Consider the following 18,952-nt stretch of genomic DNA (forward strand, 5'->3'; position numbering starts at 1 on the left):
CTCCCTCATATTTGGTTATGTCCAGTACCACAGAGCTCAGGGAGACGCAAAAGCCAGGAGAACTGGTCAATGCATTTCAAAACAAAGACTTGTAAGATGTATTTTAGTGACTGTCTTCAGGTGCAGTCAGGAAATCCAACTTGCCTTCTATCTTTGAGGGCTTTCACCACACTTCAGAAGCAAGAGAGCTCTGTCACCCAAATTGAAAAATTAGTGCAAAACTATGAACTCCAACACCCCCTCATCCCCCCAAAAAAACCCTACAACCCTCCAGCAGCTGCCCCATTTCAGGTTCAAAGGTATTTTGAAATAACTATCATGACACTGTCCAACAGTCTGGTCAGTGCCTGGATAATGGTCACTGTTTGTTGGTACTGCTGGTAGGGCTCTTTCTGCCATGGCTGAGCAGGCTCTTCTCCTTTCCCTCCCAATCCAGGCTACACACTATGTAATGGGGCCCTGAGAAAAGGGCTGGTTTATTTGGGGAAAACCCTACCCTTACAGCAAACTTCAGTTTTCCAGAGAGTTGTTTCAATGTACTATTCTGAGTAACAGGGTAAAAATTAAATTAGGTAATTTTAAAGAAAGGTCTCATCCAAGATATTTCACACTAATCACCCACATTTATGGAGATCATATACATTTCCATCTATGGATAAAAGCCTCTTTTTATAAAAAAATATTGCCATATCCTTCACATCAGTAAGGAATCTGAAAAGGCACTTCATTTTGTTGGTATTTTATGACTTCAGTTGTTTTTACAAGTGGGTGCATTACTTGAAATGATGAGATTATCTACTTGCATTTGGGTTTTACATACCTTATTTAACACATACCAAACCCAAGTGTCACTGCAAAAGATACAACAGCAAAACACACTTGTTCCCTTCCACCCTAAAGTCAGAACCGTATTTGATACTACAGTGTTAAACATTTCTTTTTGATCATGAGAATTCCCTACCCAGTCATGGGCAACATTTAAAGCAGAAAAAGTATCAGGCGCTGATTTTTTTTTTTTTTTCCATTCCAAAGCTTAGTTGTTTACCAACACTGTGAATCCATGGCAAAGAAAACTTCTGGGTGTTCTGCTGTCTGTTACTTTTTACACTAAGTGTAAAGGCACAGAAAACTGGACACTCTGGGAATCACTGCCCTGAAATAGTGCTAAAACCTGCTCCAAATCTTCAGGGATGCAGGGTGCCAGAAGCAGCCACAGCAGGAAGAAACACTTCTGACAGGAAAAAGCAAAAGTTTGTTTAAAAATAAAACCCAGACACGGAGCTACATGAACACGTATTTACTGCAAGTAGCTCTATGGAAAGCCAAGTCAGATAAATATAAACACTATACAGAGCTTCAAGCCAGTCTCCCAAAACCGCAAACGCGATGTGTTTTACAAAGAAAACAACAGAACAATATTTACAATGGAAGACAAAGCCAGATCAATCAGCTCAACTTTAAAACAGATCTGTGAAGCAGAAATAGCAAATATAATGAACAGTTTCAATCATATATGTTTTAGTTTGTACAGACAATAACTGTCCAATATCAAATTAAATTTACAGGACAAACATTGTTCTATCATTGGTATTTTTGTACTATACAGCAGCATAAACGGGTAGCTGGAAGGTAGTATATATAGTGATATGTTTTACATCATCTGAAAATGTTCTTCCAGCACAATACTGAATAAATTAGTTGCTGTAAACTAAGAGATTCAAAAAGATTGCATATTTATTATGCCGTACCTATTAGTATTTGTACCACTATACTTGAGGTTACCCATTTACTTATTTATTCAGCATGTATTAAATCAGTGCTGTATATTGTACAATGGCAGCCTCAGGGATCTAATATGAAATATGTAACAAATTTCTTCAAAACAACCTTTTCCTTTCACATTAAATGTTTAGAACTAACTTCATCCAAATTTTGATTTCTTAGAAAAGATGTAAAGCTTTATAAAAAGCTGTCCACGTATTGCATTATTCATTTTACGAGACCAACCAAGAGCTGTATGGCAAGACAGTATCATGGTCTGTAAGAGTGGTTGTGTTTTTAATTCCTGTATGTTTAGCAGCAAGTAACTGTACCAACTGAAACTTCTCTTCCAGAATCAAAAACAGGTCTGTGCTTTTAAACCCTGTAGCAACAGTTTTTCCTGTCACCAGACACTGTGTAAACTGATTGGTACCATGTTTAAAAAAAAAAAAAAAAAAAAAAGGCTTCCTATTTTAGTGACATGTACATTTCAATACTACTCAAAAAGAGATCTGAGTACAAATCACTGAACAATCCAAGCTGACAGTGTCTAATTTGTTATACAAACTGTACCAGCAATTGAAAGGTTGTCTGTTGGAGGTGAGGCAGCCTGGCACATCCCTTGTACAATATACATGTGGAGGATTCCCAGCTGTGTGGTGCAGTACAGCGTGAGGATTTTGTACCACTTCGAAACCCTTTAGCAATCATCAGTGCCTTTTATTATCCATTGCATGTACCAATGACTAGTGTCGTGCTCTTTTAATTTCATAGCAGTGTTAAAAACCTAAATTCATTTCAACCAAAAAAAAATTCAGTACAAGAGTGAAGCACTTAAATTGTAGAAAAATCAGGGCTTATTTTAAAAATGTCACATGGTCATTCACATTTCTGCCAGTGGGATAAAGCCAGTTGATAAGCCAACATTTTAATTCTTTTCCCCCATTATGCCAGAAAGAAAGAACAAAAATAGTCCCAAAATAAAAGTGGGACTTTGGCTGAAAGTAAGATCAATTAGGGTGGTTTCCCTTTAAAAAGCTACAGCTGACAAGTCTAATGCAGAAGTCACAAATGCTGGATACGACTCCGCAGTTCTCCATTCGAATCCATGAACAAAAACCTCATTTTACACAATTCATATTTATAAACAAGAACAAAAACAATCTACAAGACAACCAGCCCATTAATCCTACTTTGTACATACCAAAATTCTGAGCAAAAAAAAAAATTTCCGTTTAAGCTCTGACAGACATTTAATTTAAAGCTTCTAGCCTATGCCCAAGAAATATCTCTTGTACCATGAAAGCAAAACCTTAAAAAAAAAAAAAAAAAGAGGCAGAAGAGGTCTCTCCTCCTCAGACCCATTCAGTCCCATGGGTTCACCCCTCAAGCTAATGTGCACCTCTCCCTCCCTCCTTCCACCCAGCCACCTGGAAAAATCCTGAACTGCCAAAATATTTCTAAACAATATATGTTTTAAGCTAACCACTTGTTAATGTACCAGAGAAGTAAAACCCATGTTAAACAGACAATCAGAAACCAGCTTTGACTTCTCAGAATATAAATTTTAAAAAAAAATATTCATGGGAGAGGCAGGAGGGAGAAAGGGACATACAGGGATCTCCTATTAGCATTCACACTGCCTCCCGAATAGATATGACATGAAAGACCAAATTCCATCACCAAAGCACAGCTATGAAAAAAATCTCAATTCAAATTAATTCAACTGTAGAGAGCTGATGTCTATGAAAAAAATTAATTAAAAGGATGTGTGTCTATGTCCGTGCTGGTGGAAATGAAAGTAGCCGGCTGGAGCTGAGCTTTGCTTCCAAAAGCACCACACAGTTTCTGGAGTTACCAGCAGAAAAGTCTTCTCTTCCAACAATGGTTTCCATGGCAATGCAGTCAGTCTAGAAAGGAGGGGGGAAAAAAAAAAAAGTCAGTGACATTTAAAATTCAAAAAATTTTGGAAAAAAATATTTTCTAATGAGGAGAATATACGGAGCTTATCCACTGCAGGAGTGAGAGCTGCTGACTGCAGAACGTAGGTCCCTCACAGGGAGAGGGGGCACTGCCAAGTGACCACACCTCAGAGATCCTGAGGGAAGGAAGAACCACGGAGTCAGAAACACTGCAGAGCCAGAGTGACACGTGTACGAGGACAGGAGCTGGGGCAGCAGCCAGCACGTCCACAGCCTGTGCTGGGCAGCTCACAGCTGCCTATTCCACTGCCACCTATTCCACTGCCACCTATTCCACTGCCACCTATTCCACTGCCACCTATTCCACTGCCACCTATTCCACTGCCACCTATTCCACTGCCACCTATTCCACTGCCACCTATTCCACTGCCAAGGCCGTTCCCCAGCACAGGGGGCCCGAGCGCTGCTGCTCATGCAGGAGTGACTGAGGCTGCAGTGAACTCACAGCAGGGCAGAGCTGCAACACAAACACTCCCAGCAGCAGGTCATGACAGCTGTGTGCCCCATCCTCAACTTTTCAGGAAAAAGCTTAATTTAGTTAATAATACAAAACACCTCAGAGTATGCATGTCCCCTTTTCACAGAATTCCACCTGATACAAAAGCACACAGCTACAACCAACTGCCTTCAGTGGCTTCAAACTGACTGGAAAAGGCAGAATACAAAGCACTCAGTAAAAAGAGAGGTAAAAAACATAGTCTGGAATTACAGGATGTGTTACCCATATATCCTGTGGTGACGAGATGGGTGACAAGGCAGAAATGGAAGCAGGGGAGTCTGCCCTCAAAGCAGAACACCAGCTCTGCAATTAACCACACATATGCCAAGGTGAGAGCAACTCAAGGGTTTCCTGGCATGGGGAAAAAAAAAAAAAGTGATGAAGGGGATGCAAATGCTTTCTGCAGCTGTGTGAACACTACACAGGAACATACAAAAAGTCACTTTTCAGCTACAAAATCCCTTCCACTCCCAGCAGAACCAGCATGAACACCAGTTTTCAGTTGGGGGAGTACTGTCAGCCAAATCAGTGGGTCACTGTCTCCCAGTCCTGACAGACTGTCCTCTTCCACCATTTTTGTCCTCCCAGCCAAGACTGAGGGCACTGTCCTCTGCCAGTCAGGTGGCTTTGCTCACCTTTTCTCCAAGGTTTGAGGGACATGCCCTGGCAGTACAGGGAAGGAGGAAACAACAGGTTGCTCTCACTGAGAAACAACTAGTGCAAGAGATTTAGTCTTCAGAAAACAACAAACACAGAAATGTCAGCTGCTTTTTCCCCTCAAAGCCACACAGTGTCAGCTCCCTCCCTGCTCTGGGAGAGCTCCCAGCATGAGAAGAGCTGCAATAGAGGGAACACTTCATTACACAGCACAGCAATGGCAGAACAGCCCCCTGGAACAGGGAAAGGGGTTTCAGAGCTTAATCCTGCCCATTCTCAATCTGCAGGGTCACAAGAAAATCAGTTACATCTTACTGCTAATGCACCCACAGTGCTTCCCTGCCTCTACCCCAGGGACATGCTAAAGAAAACGTGGCCATGTAAAGAACAAGCACTGTGTGTAATAATGCAAACCTGTATGTTTACTTACAAACCAATCATGAGGTATGAACACATGAACTCCACCCTGCCCTAAAGAACTTCTGATTTCTTTCCAGCTAAAAATACTATCGCTTCAAAAGAAGTAGGAAAGAAAAAAAAAAAAAAACAACAGAAAAAAGAGCTCAGTTGGGCTGCCTGAGCAGCCTCTGCCCATCCCAGCCCTTGGCAAAGGCTGCCCACGGCTCCAGACACAGAGAGGCAAAGGCGACAGCAGGGCTGGCAGCAGTGTGGAAGTAAAGGGGTCCTTCCACTTCAGGGGAAACTCCATGTTATCCCTACGCAGCCCACACCAACGTCTGGGTTGCTGAGTTTCATTTTTCCAATACATAATGACTTCAAAAGTACAGTAACTTGGTTTTCCACAATTCAAGGAAAAGGTGGCCAAAAGACAGCCACAACTCAAGAATCTCTATTTGTGTTATTTCACAGACATAATAAGATCACTACAAAAAGCTATTGCTTGGCACACACAGAGCGTGATGTGGTCAGCAATGGCTTTGTTTTCACAAAAGCCAACTGAAGCTATTATTTTTGAAACAATTTTCCTCTTTAGAAAAATATTATTTTGTTGTAAGACCAAAGAATGAAAATATGCACCACAGCTTGCAATGAATCACACCTCAACGATGCATACAAGTCAAACACTAAAACAGTTAAAGCTTCTATATTAAACTTATATTCAGTAAAAATTAACTTTACCAGCATCCCCCACCCTTTCCTTGCTGTGGACCTGTAAGCTCACATAAAAGGAACTTCAAAAACTGTCTCTGCTTTTGTCAGGACATTTTTCCTCCACGCCTTACACACAAGGCACACCTGAAAGCTGTTTGACAAGTTATTCTAATCTCTCTGAGCATATCCCCAAAACATTTTGAAGAGCAATGGCCCGGTTGTTTGAATATGGCAGAACTCAGTATTTATACCTAAAAAGTTTTGAAAATTTTCATAATTCAATGTGATCGTACATTTAAGATACTTGGAGGGGAAAGGCAAGACTTTAAGAGAAAAAAAAAACCAACACCAGTTTAACTTCTAAATTTAATTCCCTGAAGCAGCCTGGCATACTCAGACAGCAGCACAACAATCAATTGTAAAGTGAGCACACCAGGTAAGTCTGAGCAGAGCCCCAGCTAGCACAGATTAATTTATAAGAAACCAGAAAAAAGTATCCTCAGCTAAGCTTCACCCCAGCTCACAAATTCCCTGGAAGTTCTGGCTCAAACATACAGTTTACAGCAGCTCAGGCTGTAAGACAGGTCCAGGACCTCCCTGCAGTGTCCCACCTACCCAAAACTCCAAAATTCCTAAATAAAAGCTCATTAACTTCCCACCCCCCCATTATAAACTACACTTTAGCATGCTTCCTCTTCATTTTTTAGGTAAAACAGATTTGCTGGAACTGTAAATAAACATAAGGAAGTTTCACATAAACATTACCTACAACCTGATGACAATCTCATAAAGCCTTGAGTCTTTGAGACATGGAGCTATTGGTTGTCACCACTACTTTAATCCCATTGTTAAAGCTGGAAACTTCAGGACTGCAGTTGGAGCATTACAGCTGGCTGATGCCCTGAATCATCAGCTCTTTTTTGGGATAAAGGCATCAAACATTTATATATATACAGATAAATACAGATATAAATTGACACATATATATGGATTTGAACACATATATCAGTATCAGAATAGAAAAGGTAAAGAGCCACTTGTGAAACTTGACCACATAAAAAAAATTCCATCTGAAATCTAAGAGGAGACTGAGGTCTTGCAAGATCCCTCCCACAAAGTGCTGCAGTCACCCCCAATCCCAAGGGCAGCCCTCAGGAGCCCATTCCTGCTGCAGAGGGACCACAGCCAAAGGCTCACAGGTCACCCACCACCAACCTCCAGGCACCAGAGAATTCCAATGCAGGACCAGTGCAGCCTGCACCCAGGGAGGAGCAGGGTCTCCAGCAGAGCCCAAGGCAGCTGTGCACTCAGTCACGGGCCCTGACTCTGATTTCCACACCTCGGAGCTCCAGCAGCTCCAGCTGATGCCGCTTCCCCCCCACAGCCCCCGGATGCTCACCACCCCCATCACTGCCTCTCACACCCGAGTGCTGCCACTGCCTGCAGGGCCTCGGGGCCACCTGAGCACCACTGAGGTTTATAGAGAGGCTCCTACACCACAAGAGAAGTTGTACGTCAGAGAGTGTAAAATGGGTTTAATGTAAGTGAGAACAAGGCCAGTGTCTGCTGTGCTGCTGATACCCGGAGCCAACTGGCGGATCTCACCTCTGTGGCTCCTCACCAGAAGGATCTTTTGCAAGGCACAGAGGTTTATTTAGGGACACTGCAAGAGCACTCACACATTAAGCTTCTTGGTGGCTCTTCTCTCCCACACCTGATCTGCTTCTATTTTTTGATTAACCAGTTGGTGAAGGTAAACTAATGAGGCCACGCAGTGCTCGAAGAAAACAGCAGCGTTTCCGGGAAGCTGGATGATCTTATTTTAGTCTCCACAATGTAAGATTCATCAGCCATCAATCTTCTATGCTAATAGTACAAATATGAGAATTGCTAATTAACAATAAAAGCCAGATTAGCATTTCTTTACAGATCTCATACGAATGGATTTGACTCAGCAATCACTGAAAAGTAAAGGAAGATGTCAGAGAATGGGATGAAAAAATTCTCCTGAAAGGTAAAAAAATTATGAGATCTGAACCAGCAGAGACAAGAGGCACAATGCTCACAGAGTACCCCAGTAGTCCCTTGGAGTTCTCAAAACATAAATGCCACCAAATAAAACTCAGCGGCCAGATCAGAAGACATGACAAGTTTGAAGATAACTTCCACTTGCAGTGTAAACACACGGCTGTTCCTGCACTGTCACGAGCTTTTCCAAGAAAATCTGCTAAGTCTACCAAAAAAAAAAAAAATCTGATAACTGATCCTGGCAACAAACAAGCAACATAAACCTGAACTCAAGAAAACCTCTGCAAAAAAACTTTTGAAGCAGCCCAGAAATACACTATTATAAGAAGTTTTAGCACCCTAAAACTTCTATAGCACCCTACACTGGGTTTTTCTATCTTTTTCTGCACAAAAGCTTCAGCTTTTATTCAAAATTGAGCTCTACTGTTTCGACTATTGACAATAATACAAATTCAACTTCCTATGAATGTTTAATAAGGAAAATGAGTCTAGAAAGCATCCAAACATTTTCACAGATCACCTCTCAAAATACATAAGCAAAGTCTGGAAAATCGAAGCAATGTTCTCTTCATTACACAATTCCACTTTCAATTCATAAGTTTAAGATGGGATCAGATTATAAATTAATTAATCAGATGAAAAAGATCATAAGGGCAGAAGAGAAACTAAGAGGACAAATACTTAAATTAGGATGGCAGCATGCCATTGCTCAAAAATGTTTTCTTTAAAATTAAGGAACACACTAGAAAAGCACTCGCCACATTTTCTATGCAAAAATCATCAGTAGTTTTATAAAAATTAGAGGCAGAGAATTAATTCAGTCTTAATTCATTGGACTGCACCCCGGTGTGTTCCACATGAAAATGTATCAGATGAGAATATACCCAATTCATACTTCATTTCCTGCATCTGAATTATTAAGGCCATACAACCTTATGGCCTTAATAATACACACCGAGAGGCTTTAAGAACACAGCAGACATACCTTAATTCTCTCAAAGAAATCCATTTTAAATAATACCTGTTTTTGCAGGAAAGGCTTTTACTGACATAATTCTGCAACTGATTCCTAAAAGGATAAAAGCTTTGCTTACAGACGATATTAATTTAAGATAATTAAATGATTAAAATCTCCATGTCAAAGACTAAGACAGCTTAATGCTTTCTGGAGAACACTACCGAAGTTCTCCATTTCCTGAACTTCAGGTTAGGGGGAAATCAGAATTAATTTGATTTATGCAGATCAAAAGCAGCAGAGAAGCCCTAGACTTTCCTGTGCACATGGCCACACAATATTCCTGTTGTTCAGGAAAGCACCAAACCCAGCACAACCTCAGGACACGACGTGGTATCCAAAGACAAATGTTCAGGCGGTCGGGCCGGGGCAGGAGCACGGCAGCGAGTTCCACGTGGAGCCCTCCCCATGGCATGCAGGCCTGGGAGGGGGCTCAGTTGCCCAAATACATTCTTCACAAATTACTGAGAAGTTTTTTTGCCCCAAATTTTACTGAATACACAATTACTATCCCGCATCACTGTCCTACTTCTTTGAGTTCTTATTTTAATGGCATAGCTTTAGACCTCGCTAGAGGCAAGCGGCGTTATTTGAGAAAAGCCAAATTCCTTCTTAATTTGCACACGCAGACACAGAGTCTACAAACACAAATCAAAACCTGGCACATTTGCTGCATCCATCACATGTGCAGTTACTGTGCCTGGGTGATCCAAACGAGGCCCTGGCACAAAGAGACATTCCAATTTGGGCAAGGTGTTCAACTACCTGCTGACCACTGAGCACATGTTCCATGGACTCTCTTCAGCCAACAACAAACAAACGATGCTCAAACTGAGCTAATGAACACATTTTGTACCTGTAATTTTACTGGCTTCCCACAAGCAGAAAAAAAAAAAATCACAATTTCTTTTAAAAAAAACCTGTTACATGACCCACTTTTCACTGGATGAACTATTTAAACACAGCAACTGGTAACAACACATCCCAGTGAATGAGACTTCTCCTCGACCTGTATTTCTAAAATTTAGAAGACAAAGTTACTCTTAAAAATAATCTTTATTCACAATTGTTCCATCAAAACATGGTTTTGTTATTTAGTGGTGCTTGGCAGTTTCATGAGCTAAAAACCTCTCCCATGTTTCAAGGTAATTTTTATTCACTTTGCAGAAATGCCTTATCTTTTGCAACAGTGGCGTCTTTTTCTTTTTGAATAAACAGCAGGGTTGTTTCTAGGAAGGCCTTATGCACACTCCCTAATTTCATCTCTTCTACTGATACTATTTCCTAGAATTAGCAAACTTGCATGCAGTTTTGGCAGGGGCCTAACACCAACTCAAATGGCACAGACAGCTTGACAATAAGTTGTTGGGGGTTTTTTGAGTTTGTTTGCTTGAGATTTTTAAGCTTTCTATTACAAGATAAAACGACAGTACTAGAAATAAACTCTTCTTCACTTCCAAACACAGAGAAGTTCAAGATTTCAGATTTTCATGTCACAGAAAAATGAAAAACAGTTCTGCTTTTGAAAAAGCATTCTCACAGCAAGTGTGTGAGATACTGCACCTGACCTCCTGAACCACAGAAAACATGAGTAAATTTTAGCCAAGAAAAAAACCCAACCAAAACTTGTTTGTGCAGCTCCCAGGAATACCACCTGCTACAGTTCACTCTGCTCTTGAGACAAAGGTCAGGAGCCCTCAGTGCCAAGAGGGAGGAATACCCTCTGCCTGTGCTCTTGCTGCAAACTGGGCATTACAAATTGTTTGGAAATGAATAGGAAAGAAAACAGCCATGACACACATGTCTGCACGCACTGCCCTGCTTCCCACATTCTGAAAGGACTTGGAATACTTAGAAGAGTTTGAGTAGTGCAGCAAAACTGCAAGGTGTGACACAGTTTCCCAGTGAGGAACAGACAGCTAAAAGAATCCTTCAGCCTGCAGAGAAGTACTGGGATGTAGCAGGACATTCAAAAAGCCCAGATGACACCACAGGTCCACGCTGTGGGCAGGACAGGAAGGTGCTGGCAGCACACTGGCCAAGTGTATGGCAGAGGGGGCTACAGCATCTACACAACCTTAAGTGGCCTGGAGAGAAAAGACAGAGTTCATTATCTCTTCCACTACACAAACTGGGGGCTGCTCAACAAAGCTGGTACAGAGCAGGGTCCAAAATGGACAGAGGTCTGCATGCAGTGTGCACTGCCTGATCGCAGGCTGCTATGGATACAGGAGTTTACACAGGATCAAAGAGAGATTGGAAAAGTACTTGGATTAAAGATCCATAAAGGATTATAAAACAGACAAACTATATCAGGCTCAGGAAATCCCCCAAGCTGAAAAAAAAAAAAAAGAAAATCAGAGGCTGGGTGTATGTTTGTGGGAAGTGTTATATACACCTGCCCTGCTCTTCCTCTGCTGGGTGGTGTCTGCTTGCAGACACAGGTCTGGGGCTTGAGTGAGCCAAACTATTCTTTGTGAACACAACCAAGAGAAAGGGCAGTGTCACTCATGACTAATGAAAAAGCTCCCCACCTTTCAAATCACCTTTCCCAAGACTTCCTTTCTACGCAAAGTTTCACCTGTTCTAATTCATCCCGTCGGTTCTTCCCAACCACTTTAGACATCAACACCTGAAAGCATTTGGCATTACTTTTTTCTTTCACCTCTACTGCCATAAATGACTGTCAAAGAACGTTACTACACAGCCACATACCCACATAGTTACAGCCTCCTCAGCCATACCCTTTGCCCATGCATGCCCACACAAAAAAATAAATACATCTGTGCTATTGGCCACTCTCTGCTACCACACACAGCAGTGGCACACATTCATTTTTTACATTTTTTAATTACCACATTATTGAGTCTTCATTAACATTAGGATACCCCAAACTCTGGCTCATGCAGAGGAAGAAGAAAGGTTCAGATTGCACTGCATGTGTGAAGCGATGTCTTCTCAAATCACAGCACAAGCACAGGAGCCAAGGATTGAGCCTTCAGCTTCCAAGAGCAGCTTGGGAGCTTCTAAGGACAGAGGTAAACTGAGTCTACACACAGACAAAGTTTAATCAACAGTGTGCAACTCTTGTTTTGTGTTTACCTTGTGGAACATGTCAACATTAATATTTCAATCACTCATGCCCTCAACAGTGAATCAAGCCTCAATGCTGCTGCCACTTCCAGACTCACCCGCAACCACTGCAGCGTCTGTTCAACCTGATCTACGGACACTGAAACAAAGTAACTTTCTCCTGTGCAGTAATTGTTCTGTGCTCCAGCTTCCATGGGCTCTCCCACAGCTGATGGCACTGCAGCAGTGATGAAGGGGTCCCATCCAGACCTCCCCAACTAGAGATGGGCTCCAAATGCTCTGGCACACTGGTTACAAATCCTAAAGGTGACTATCTCTCAAGCCACGCTGCTGCCTCCTCTCCAATGCTAGAAAACTGCCTGCAATGCAGAGATGCCACCTAAAAAAAACAAGACCAAACCAGCAGTAATGCCGAGGCAGCTCCACCTTGGCTGCTTAGCAAAGTCTCACCAAGAACAGAGGACGCAGGTCTGTGTGACATTAACTGCCCTGGGAGGCTGCACAGGGTGATCCTGTGCTCCAGGGCACATTCCTGCACACCCGCTTGCACTGAATCTATCAGTCACATGTCTGCAGAAAAACTAACTTACAGAAAGGAGACAGAAAAAACAGAAAAAAATATAATCACATTCCACATCTAAAAGGGAGAAGTAAACACTGGGACATGCCCCTAACTCGGAGATACATGTTGGCCCACATTCCTCTTACCAAGATTAATATCCTGGCCAGTGTTCTGACATTTACCTCATCCTTTTCAAGTCATTTAAACCATTACAACCACTGTATTTATAGCTCACTACCTTCCCTGCTCCCTGGCGTGTGCATACCCTTCCAAGTGCCTCTACCAGCTTCCTCTCCTGACCCACTCTCAGCAGCCTTTTATCTCTCCCAGGCTGACTCTTATCTCCACTCTGCCAATGGCAGCAGCCTTGATCTCTATCTTACTCTCCACCCCAGCACATTAAGTTTCATCCATCTCTTTAGTTTCATCTTTAAATTGTAAGCTCCTTAGGACAGAGACCAACACATTTACATTTGTGGCAAAGTACAGGGGACCTCCATCTGCCTACCTGTTCAGGTTCCACGAGTGGAGACCACATCTGGAGCTACAAGCTTTCATTAACAGACTCTGTCGTAATATTGTCCGAATGACCTCAAGATCAAATCTGTTCATTTTTCCATCTCATTTCTAACTGATTTCCTGTTCACCAAAATCTGCAATTTAAAAACTCCTTGTTCTAAAAACAGTTAAATAAAAAACTCACACACACCCCAAAAAATCAGAGTGAAATACAGATGGCAAATGCCTCCCAAAGGGTCTCACATGACAAAAAGCAAATATTCTCAACATTTGAACTCTGCAAGTGGATGTACTAATGAAAACCTAAACAGCTTACAAATTGTTCTAACAGATTAACTTAAGATAAAAAATAATTCCATACAGGAAACTATCTTTTTGGCCCCTTAGCCCATCTTAGACTTCAGAAACTTCACGGTTTTGACTTACAGAATTTAAAGCATGTTCATCTGTATATTGATGGACGTTTTACCTGCTTCCACCTTGTGCTGAAGTGGGCCCTCAGCCAACCCATCTGCAACAGGCTCCGGATACTCAGACCAGGGAAGCAAAGGTATCCAGACTGGAGAAGCCTTTCTGTCCCATCTGCTCATTTCTCTTGGCCACTTTAGCTCAATTGTCCAAAAGGTGCCACAAAGTCACAGAAATGCCACTGCCTGTCAACAGCTTAAACAGGGTTTTCATACAAATGAGGTGTCCCGTGGCTCACATGAAAAGCTTTGCTTGGGCTTGTGCACAATCAGGACACATTTATCAATGATGTGTCTGCTTCCCTGTCACTAACAACTTCCTAAACTCCTGCTAGTCTAAGAGATCTGCGTGAAAGGAAGCACTAGTTCCCAAAAAATAATTCAGGGTCAGACTACGCAGCATGAAAAAAAAGTTATACTGCAAATTCACCTGGTCAGCAAGAACCATAAACAATAAAGCAAGCTGGCTCGGTGTGAGTACAGGAACAGAATCCCATTATTGCCTGTGGAAGGAGAGTATCACTCATCAGTGCCTCAGTAAATTCAGAAGCAAATTTTACTAGGTTTTTTGTGCACCTTTTGGTACTATTTCCCAAGATTTTCAGAAAAAGAAAAGAAGCATTTTGATATCTTCGGTCATTCCACAAAATCCTGTTCTACCAAAAAGAAAACCTTTCTCCGAGTAGGCAGCATATTTATGAGGCTTTCATACCCTAGCAAAAGGGAAACACTAGATTTATCTATTTAATGCCCTAAATAATAGTTCAATTTGGTATTTATAAAGGTTCATAGCAGACATGTTACACAATGAATAGGTACTATTCATGTGGTAATTTAAAAGTTTTCCATTTTCTTGAGTCACATTAAATTGTATCATCACCTTGAAATTATAGGCAAACCTTAACTATATTAATTTCAGTGTAAGCCACCTCTTTCAAAAACCCTCTCTTCTTGGAAGAATCAAAAAGATTAGACCTCACACTTAACTCACAAATCACCTGCACACAACATGTAGGTATACAACACACACACACATACAGAGTCTCAAGTGTTTGCACCCAACCACAGATCTAAAACAGAAAATTAATGTTTGGAAATAATCAACCTTTACCCCTAAAGACAGAGCTCATGACTTAACCAGGGCAGAAAATTCTTGCTAAGAGCCTACTAACACTGCTGCTCCTGGGGTAATGCTACACCTGAAGCAAAATCTCCACAATTCCAAACACTTATATGTTCAAGATAATTTAGATAAGATACTCAGCAACACCTTTGAAATGCCTTTGATGAGTCAGGTTCATTTACTTCTGTCTTCCCACTGCCCTCAAGTATGTCAGAAATCCCTCCTGATCACACTCTCAACTAAATCTCTGTCCCTAAGCTGAGTGACCTTTATAGAGATACAGGGCTTGATTAAAACTAGAACATATTTCTCCTTTTCCCCTTTAACCTGTAAGACAATGGTGCAACTTGATCGTGGGGTTGTTGTGAACATGCAAAACCTAAATGTGAAAAAAGTCAAACAGCAAATTTGCAGGGTGGGCCATCAGAGAGCTCTCCAGCCAAATCATTAAATACTATTTAAGGCTGTGTCGTAAGATAATAGTACATTTTTAGGAGAAAACAGCAGCAATAATACATCCCCAGGCTTCAGAAAGCTTGACTCTCTCTCACCTGCCTATCAGTTTTATCACTCTATTTTCCTTTGTTGAAGAATGCCACACTTGACTACAACAGTACTTAAAATAAAACTCCAGAGTTTGTTTCCTGCTTTGGATCAGGAAAACAAACTTGTTACTGCAATCAAAAGCTTTCAGCATGTTTTTGTGAGCACCACAGATCCACAAACAGAGCGTGCACACACACCAAGGTACAACACAGTACTATAAACTCTTTTCAGTACCACCCAAAACCTCAAGGTATAAATCCTCCCCCAGCAATCAATATGAAGAAAATGTATTAAAGATCCTTTCATAAAAAAAAGACCATATGCGGAGAAAAAGCAAACCCAAACTTTACCTACTGCTAACACACTGCTGGACACACAAAAACCCCAAAGAAATACTGGTGACAAACCATCCCAGTGATCACATGCTGGAATACAGCTGCTGGAAAAGACCGAGCGAGCGCTGCCCACCTTCTGCAACTCCAACCTGCCACCCCAGCAACAGGGAACAAGGAGCCCTCAGACATCAAGGGAGGAGGGGAAAATGTGAAGTTGTAGAAGGAAAACTAACAAGGGTAATAATGCATTTAAGGTTTCAACAAAAGACTTTAAAAAAAAACAACCACAAAAAGCACCTTGAACCCGTACTGGATTACTCCCAGAACTCCAGGCATCCTGCAGTGATGTCCTAACCTACCAGACAGCTACAAGCAAAAAGTTTTAGACTTCCAAAAAACACAAATGTCACCATTAGCTGATTTCCAAAAGCATTTCAACACTGACTCCAAGTAAGCATTCTCTCTCAATGGCAGGGGAACATTCTTGCCTCAGATTTTCTCACCCAAGCACAAGTAAAACCCAACTGATTCTCGGTCAAATATGTCATAATTAGCTCATTCCTACACCACACAGCAAAAATCCGTTCTGCCTTCAGCAGCTCATACACTACTTGAGAAAGTTTCCCTGTGTATTTTTAAGCATAACTGTAAGTCACTCAAGACTGTTAAAGAGGCAACTGTTACACAAGATTAGAATGGTTTGGGTTGTTTGGGTCTTTTAAGAATTATTATCCCAGCATTATTTCAAAGATGTAGGACACACAGCAGTGCTCGGATGTGCTGCAGGAGGGCTCTTCAAGTTATTTTTACATGGGCCCCTGTCTTTAAGTATTCTGTCAATACAGAAGAGCCTCAGTTTGAAGCAAACTTAAAAACCACTGGTCTGAAACCCAAAAGGGGCAGTTATTTGCCTGGTATCCCATAAACTGTAATTTACTATATTAGTAATATCTAAAACTTTCAGCTTCTGAATTTCTCAAAGTATATATTGTTCCTTATTCTCTTTAAGATTTTGCATTTGAAATACGCAAGTTACCAGAAAGGATCTGGACAATTTGGAACTTATTTTTACTTTACAGCTGTACTTGTTTTCCTTCCTCTCAACTCCCCAAAGTGTACACACCACTCTCACCCAGTCTAGCACAGGAGCAGATTAAAAAGGTGCAGAACACTTAAATAATAACCCTGCACTTTAGAGAACATCTGAAATAATATCTTAGCAAAGTGTAAGAGTATCAGGCAGAGATAAGATTAAAGAGTGGGTGTGAAATAGCTGAGTAGATATTAAGCTGAACATTACATTTACTCTGAATAGTTGTTTTTTGAGTGCAGGGTATCTTTGCAGGTTTAGTATTTCTAATTAAGACTGAAGAAACTTGTATTATGCAGGACTCATTACGCATTTTATTACTGCCCCATTCTCATTATCCTCCTTGGTTTCTACAAGGTCCAATAACAAGGTATACATTAGCTAAGCCCTGTTTGAAGTAGCTTTAGTGTTCTGTACTCCTAGCACAAAATTTCATGACTCAGATTCATGTAATCAAAACTGCAAACCGCTTGCTTCAATATTGTGTAACAATTTTGTGATGAAACTGTTTTGCTAGTGACCTCCTTAAACTGCAAGCATTAAAAATCAGAACCTTATATTCTTTTTATCATCACCATTATCAACATAAAACCTGAGATCAGTTTTGCCTAAACCTCAAACAAGAGTTTAATAACAAGTAAGCCTAGTTATCGTTCCTAATCCCTGCCCTTTCCCTCCTCCATCCATGTCATGAATGGAGAAGGGAATAGAAAAAAAAAATTTGATTCATATCAGTGAACCTGAACCAGAAGTAGTTTGGGAATTACAATGAGGGGGCAGTGATGCACTGGAAATCACTCCACCACCCTCAGCAGTTGGCAGAATGCAGCTGAGTCACAGAACACAATATTCCATTTAAGCAAACAAAAACAAAACAAAAAAAGCAAACAATCTGAAGCTGGGAAGTGTTTTCCTCTCAATAAAACTGTGGTTCAGGGACAAGAGATTAAGTTCTCTACCTAAAGAATTTAACACACGTGGGATAGCTCCTTTCTAGGAAGTAAAGGATAAAAATCCATCTGCTAAATATTTTTCTTAGGAATGGATTTAACCACAGAGCACTTTTTCAGGCAGAGAGACCTAAAAAGTGAGATGTAGAAGGAAAGACAGCACTCAGTTCTGCTAAGTCTCCAAAAGTATTAAAAATATCAATTACCCAGAGGTACATTACACCTCTTCAGGGGACAAGAGGTTTAAGAGTGAAGCTTCATTTTCATTATTCAAAAGGGAACATGAAAATGTTTTTCTGGGTAACAAAAACTTAAATATTTAAATAAAAGCTTTATTGCCATAGAAACTGATAAGCTGTTTAAAGAATACAGACTTCTAAAATTATGCTTGCTACAGCTCAGAAAGATGATTTAGTACATGAATGTTAACAGGTATCTTTTATAATCAAGAATTTTAAGTCATCCTGGAGAAAAAGATATACACCACCACTTTACAGTACTGTATTCAAGTCCAGCAAGCTGCTTTTAGCCTGGACTATTCCAAAATCTGTTCACCTCCCCCCACAAGTGACCAATGTCGTCATCTTACCCACCTTCCCCTACTATACAGAAATGTTTTATACTACCTTTACAGAAAACTGTTAGGCCTTGTTTTGGAGTAGCATTTCATAATTTTGTTTCTCTTTTTAGGACTAGAAGAAAAAACACCGAGCTAAGCTCTTACTGTTCTCATGCTCAATTCCCTGCCAAAGCCCACGTTTTTCACAGAGTTGGTTTTGCTTCATTTTAACGCGTGTTTCATGTCCAGAGAACTTCAGTTCCCAGCAAGAGCCAGCAGCTGTTCTGTCTCTTGCCCCTCTGCAACTTATAACAGACAAGGGAAAAACACCCAGCACAGGGCTGTAGATATTTTGCTGTGGCAGTAGTAAGCAAAATGCTTATCACTAACACAGTTTCTAAACACACTTATCTCCTGAAAAATATTTTTCAATATGATATTTACAGTACAGCTGAAGAGAAAACATCTTTGTTTTTTTCCTCTTTATTTTGTAAAAACTCTTACTTTATAATATGGATTTTAGTCACATGAGGGGAATAAGATCAAGTTAAGAATTCTGCTATCTTTGGAGGTGCCTTAAAAAAAAGGCCAAAAAACAACAAAACCAAACATAAATTGGCAGTCCATGAGCCCCTGACTTAGCAGATTTAGCA

The 18,952-nt window shown here is 40.9% G+C and overlaps 1 protein-coding gene across 2 annotated transcripts in view; it reads right to left on the minus strand.

Annotated features, from left to right (window-relative positions):
- Positions 1–1,282: 1,282 nt before the first annotated feature.
- The window catches only part of IRS4 (insulin receptor substrate 4), a 33,792-nt gene continuing 16,122 nt past the window's right edge, over positions 1,283–18,952 (minus strand). For both annotated transcript variants that reach the window (XM_032702428.1, XM_032702427.1), the window contains one exon: positions 1,283–3,671. In XM_032702428.1, the coding sequence (XP_032558319.1) occupies positions 3,667–3,671 (5 nt within the window). In that variant the 3' untranslated portion in view covers positions 1,283–3,666. The remainder of the gene's footprint in view (positions 3,672–18,952) is intronic.

This window comes from Chiroxiphia lanceolata, chromosome 14 (assembly GCF_009829145.1).
Source record: "Chiroxiphia lanceolata isolate bChiLan1 chromosome 14, bChiLan1.pri, whole genome shotgun sequence".
NCBI lineage: Eukaryota > Metazoa > Chordata > Aves > Passeriformes > Pipridae > Chiroxiphia > Chiroxiphia lanceolata.